This window comes from Rhinolophus ferrumequinum, chromosome 6 (assembly GCF_004115265.2).
Source record: "Rhinolophus ferrumequinum isolate MPI-CBG mRhiFer1 chromosome 6, mRhiFer1_v1.p, whole genome shotgun sequence".
Taxonomy (NCBI): domain Eukaryota; kingdom Metazoa; phylum Chordata; class Mammalia; order Chiroptera; family Rhinolophidae; genus Rhinolophus; species Rhinolophus ferrumequinum.
The window spans coordinates 26,958,556-26,964,555 of NC_046289.1; the positions used below are offsets into that span (position 1 = coordinate 26,958,556).

Below are 6,000 nucleotides of genomic sequence, written 5' to 3' on the forward strand. Positions count from 1 at the left end.
TCAGGGGCCGCAGACATGTGGTGCACATGAAGGAAAAGAAGAGCTTGCTGCCCAGACATTTTCCTGTCATTACCGACAATGACCAAGGCGCCATGCAGGAGGACTACCCCTTTGTCCCTCGACACTCTTACTACTACAGCTACCTGGAAGGGGTTCCTGGGTCCAGGGGCACACTGGACACTTGCTATGGGGGTCTGCGTGGCATGCTACAGGTGGATGACTTCACTTACGAAATCAAACCACTGGAGGCTTCTTCCAAATTTGAGCATGTGGTTTCTCTGCTTGTGTCAGAAGCAAGATCAGCAGAAGTTGAAAGGTGTAAGATTGAAGGGGAAGACATCAATCAAGCATATGGAGAGGCAGGACTTGCTGAGACCCCTAGAGCAGCCCCTGTGTATTTGTGGTGGCCACATCGGAAATATTTAAAAGTTCACTATACAGTTTCCAATTCCTTATATAAGATGAGGCGTAATAGGACAGACGTCATAGAGCGTATCGTGATGTTAAACAGCATAGTACATACCATTTACCAGCATAGTCATCTAGATGTCAGCATACGTATTTTGTGCATATGGGAGAAGGGAGATGCGAAGAGTTTATCATACCGTGATCCTTACAAGCTTACAGAACATTTTGGTTTGTGGAAAATGGGCCACGTTTTTCATCACTTTTCTCATGACACTTTAGTGCTTCTCACAGGGCATAAGGTTGGTGGAATACTATATTATGCCTTTCACAATGGAGTATGCAACCCCAACTGGGGGGCAGTATATGTATACGTAGCAAATTTTCATATATTTTTAGCTGCTTCTTTTTCCGCACATGCATTAGGTCATAGTTTAGGTCTTTATCATGACATACCTGGTTGTAAATGTTTCCGAAGAACCTTCTGTGTCATGGCTCCTGCACCTAGTGTTAATGATATGCTGAGCAATTGTTCTTATGAGCGACTGCTTGATCGGATTTCTCATTACGCGGATGTTTGTTTAAGTGTGTTAAATGTTCCATACAAGAATTTTCCTTATGTCGCTCCTCGTTGTGGTGACAAGATCATAGATCAGGGGGAAGAATGTGACTGTGGCACCTTAAAAGATTGTGCTGAGGATAAATGTTGTGAGACCACTTGTTCCCTGTCCGTTGGCTATAAATGCAGTGAAGGAGGTTGCTGTGTGGACTGTAAATATGCCCCACCGGGATGGATTTGCAGAGACACGCTCGGCATTTGTGATCTACCAGAATACTGTAATGGACAAACGCCTGTCTGTCCAAGGGACTCTTACATCCAGGATGGAACCCCATGTTCAGCATTAGCCGTTTGTGTGAGTGGAAACTGTAGCGACCGTGACGCGCAGTGTCAAGCCCTTTTTGGCTACCAGGTAAAAGATGGTTCACCAGCATGCTATAATAAATTGAATATAAAGGGTGACCGATTTGGAAACTGTGGGCTGAGGACTGCGCGAGGAAGAGGACACCCTTCTGAATGTGAAGCAAAGGATGTCTTTTGTGGAATGTTGCACTGTAGTCATGTCCAAGAAGTTCCTGGAGGGGGCGAGCACACTACATTTCGTCATATATTAGGAGACGCTGTTCGACAAGAAAAATGCTTTGGATTTGATGCACATTTTGGGACAGAAGTGCCAGAATTCGGACTTGTAGTGGATGGCGCCACGTGTGGGCCAGGAAAATACTGTTTTAAACAGAATTGTACTTTTTATCAAGACATGCGTTTTGACTGTGATGTGAAGACATGCAGTTTCAGAGGGGTGTGCAACAACAAGAAACATTGTCACTGTCAGAAAGGATGGAGCCCCCCGTTGTGTAAGAAAGGAGGATCGGGTGGGAGTATAGATAGTGGCCCCCCACCCGGCCGAGAACTAGGTGTCCGCGGCAAAGTAATTGTTAATGTAAATATTGCAGTTGTTCTAATTTTCATTCGTGAAGTACTTTTACTGCTTTCAGTCATTATTGGAGGCTATTCACTATTAGCTATAGGTAGGTAGGAGTAAAAGTTAAACTGGGAAAGAAACAGCATCCCTTGAACCTCCTGAGTGCTAACTGGGAACTACACAATGGAAAAAATCACATTGGCATTTACTGGCAGAAATGATCAATAATCACTTTGATCATTGAATAATGCTATAGCTCTTCTGAGGTTGTCATCTTGAAATAAAATGACTTAGCAATTTAAATTCATTTAACATTTCATGTGTGGTTATATTTTTAATATTCTCGTGGATGATAGTAGGAAATTTTAGATTCACTAACAATAAGACCTGTACTTATTTAAAGTGTTGATTCTAAGGTCTTATAAATGTGTCTGTAGTAAATCTCGTGTGTACCACTATGCACTTTTTCATAAGTTTTCCCGAAATGGTTAGGTGATAGATTTTTGTTATTTGTTCATTTTATTGCTAGTGTTAAACAAGTAGCATAAAAAGTAACTAATGGCAGATATAATAGAAAGACCTAATTTTGTGCCTTAGCCGCCTGAATTTCAACATATCTACAGCTTGCTGATTTATGATCTTGGACAAAGTCTTCGTCTCTCAAAGTTTCCAGGTCTAAATGCTACCTTGAGAGGCGAAACGTTCTTTTCCGGGGTTTTGTGATAATAAAAGAAAGCAGCTAAGAAAGGCCTGGATTATTTTAGGCAGTTATTTCCTGGCAGCTGGCAGCATTCTCATCATTCCTGGATTGTGCTAAACCCAGGTATTCGAAATACAATTACTTCATCATTTTACCCTTAGTCTAAAACAGTTGCGTAAGGAGCCATATATTACTGGTATATTTCTAAGGCCTCTGGTTATTAATGCCATAGTATCTCTCATTTAAAACCTCAGTAATTGCCTAAGTACAGGTCTATAAATACAGGAAGCTGACTGATATATGTACAGAGATACAAATTTAGGTTGAAAGAACAGGAAGCAATCACTTTAGAAATGGTACACTAGAGAGGGTCTGATAAGTGATAAGTGCAATGTAGATGCCTCAGGCCTTGGATCAAAACTCATTTTGAAAATGTGCAGTCCAGATGTGGGCAGCCACCCAAGGGAGAGGAGGGATGCAGCAGTAGAGGATCAATCGCCACTCTGTGGCCCTGTGTGGTGTCCATACAACTCTCAGGAGCAGCGCTTCTTCTGCAGGTAGCTTATCTGGTGGACGGGTCCGTATCTCCATCCATGACGGGTCTGAACCCATTTACTATGCCCTTGTGAAACATGTGTGAATGCATTTACACTTGGTACCACAATCTACTAAAATCGAAGTTGGATGACCGTTTGCTAAATGATTATTTCTTGTTGATCCAAAGGCAATCGTTGAAAGTAATGTGTGTCTTCCCAGGAGTAGAATCATTTTGTTTCTTAGCTTCCTCTCCAACGCTGATTACCAAATCCAACAGAATTACCAAATTTTATGGTAATTGTGGTCCCTTGGTTTTAGGCTGTAAAGTGCATCCAGTTGGCCTCTTATTTTGTAAGACCTCATTATCCCCATCGCTATTAACAAACACTGATCTGTGACAATCTGTCCTACCATCAAACTGGCCTACAAGGGGAGAGACACAACTGAACTCTTTAGAAAATGATTTTGTCCCTTGCACTGGTGCATACTCTAAAAATTTTACTGAGATATAATTGACGTATAACATTATATTCATTTCAGGTGTACAACATAATGGTTTGATATTTGTCTATATCGTAAAATGATCACCACAATGAGTCTAGTTAACATCTGTCACCATCCATAGTTAGAATTTTTTTCTTGTGATGAAAACTTTTAAGATCTATTGTCTTAGCACTTCTAAATATATAATGCAGTATTATTAACTATAGTCACTATGCTGTACATTGTACCCCCATGGCTTATTTATTTTATAATTGGAAATTTGTATCTTTTGACTCCCTTTATTCATTTCACTCACCTCCAAACTTCCATCTCTGGCAACCTCCAATCCGTTTTCTGTATCTATACCAGAGCATTCCTGATAGGTTCTCTGTTTTCACATAATTCATGCAATGAGCATGCATAATTCTCTCAGCTTTGTTCTGCTAACTTCCATGAAAAATTAGGCATTTACACTTTTCCCAGTATGGGCTATTGCTTTCTCCCTGCTACTATGAGTCATTCTAGAAGTGAGTTTGCCCCATCTCTTGGGATGGTGTCCTTGCCAGGGTGATTCTTGATGCTACTTCAGTGTGTAATCTCATTCCTTTCATATCATGGCTTATACATGTCCAGCCAGGTTATGCTCCGTATGGCACAACAGCCCAGGTAAAGGAGGGCAGCCAGGAAGAAAAGTGGCGACAGTTCCTTGTGGGGGACAAGCTATGAGAGGGTTCACATGGATCTGCAGAGCTAGTACCTTCAGAGTCACCTACCCAGATGTCCCCATCTCATGTTTAAAGTTCCTGTGTTTTCCAAGCATGGCAGACTTGCTCTGGATGAACATGTAAAAGTCTCTGGAGTTCTTGGACTCTATCTAATCCTGTGGTTGCTCCTTAGCTACAATTTCTCTCTCCCTATCTCTCCCCCCCCCACCCCCCGTTACCCCGGGAGATATCGGCTGTTTGTAAGCAACCAGAAAAGCTTTCTGGAATTCACAAAAAGCTTTTCTTGAGTGTGGATTTTGTTTTTTTATTTTTCCGGTTTCATTAAGGTATAATTGAAATATAATGTTGTATATGTTTAAGGTATACAACATATGATTTGATGCATTATATATTATGAAATAATTACTACAATAAGTTTAGTCAAATCCATCACCTCACATTGTCTCAAAAGTTTTCTTGTGGTGAGAACTTTTAAGATCTATGCACTCTCTTTGCAAATTTCAAATATACAATACAGTATTGTTAAATGTTAAACCATGCATATATAGTCAACTAATATCTACATGGGAACCAAGAACACTCTATGGTGAAAAGACAGTCTCTTCAATAAATGGTTATGGGAAAATTGGATATTCACAAGCAAAATAATGAAACTAGACTTCTATCTTACCCTACCCACAAAAATTAACCTGAAATAGACTAAAGACTTAAATGTAGTACTTGAAGCCATAAAACTCCTAGCAGAAAACTGGGAAAAAGCTCCTTGACATTGGTCTTGGCAATGGTTTTTCATAAAAAGCCTTTAACTTTTAATAAACTAGGGCAGTTACCCTAGTTCTCATTACCTTTTTCAGGTCATCAACACAACTTAGTAATAACCAGTCAACTTTGCCATCCTGTAGACATTGCTGCCTCCATATCTTTCAAATGCCTACATCATTACACATGAAAGAGTGTTGCCCTCTTCCGGGACCTTTTCCTAGGTGGTCACTGGTAAATTCTTCAACACTGGGCTCCACCTTGTGCTGGGGATTATCTTTTACCCACAATCCTCTTTGATAGGGTTATCCTTGCCAGCTTGAGTGTTGATTGAACTGGTCCCCAAACCCCATCTCACTGGTTATGTCAGGCCACTCTTAACACCACTTGTGTCATTTCAGGTTCTTTGAGAAGCAGATGTCAAGACAGAATTAGACATTTAGGAGGTTTATTGAGGGAAATGTCTATAATAATAAAGAAGGAGTAAGAGTAGACAGAAGGAGAGTTCAGGCTGCAATGCCTTTCCTGTGAAAGGAGGGAGGAAAAATAAGAATTGTGTTGGAAGAGTCTCAGACCATAGAGTAGGTCTGAATCAGGTTCATCCAGGCCAGTGAAGAGCCCTTGAGCCAGAGTGACTCATTACATTTCTTATGGGTAGCAATGGCTCTGTTCAAGTCCCACCATGCTCAAACATGGCTGGAGCTTCCCAAGAGAAACATGGCCTGGAGTGAATGTCTCCATGGATTCAAAAGTGCAGCAACTGCACTTTTGGACAAGATTGCAGAGTAGATGAACATTGTACTCACCTTCTTCCATGACCACATCAAAATTACAACTAAATTATAGAACAACTGAATTAAGCAATACATTAAAAAGATCACACATCATGATCAAGTGGGATTTATTTCTG

General features: G+C 40.7%; 1 protein-coding gene across 1 annotated transcript; it reads left to right on the forward strand.

Annotated features, from left to right (window-relative positions):
• The first annotated feature begins 896 nt into the window (after nt 1-896).
• LOC117023107 (disintegrin and metalloproteinase domain-containing protein 20-like) lies at nt 897-5,500 on the forward strand. Its single transcript, XM_033107605.1, has 2 exons — nt 897-1,892; nt 5,492-5,500. The coding sequence occupies exons 1-2, from the start codon at nt 897-899 to the stop codon at nt 5,498-5,500; spliced, it is 1,005 nt and encodes a 334-aa protein (XP_032963496.1).
• Nucleotides 5,501-6,000: the final 500 nt, after the last annotated feature.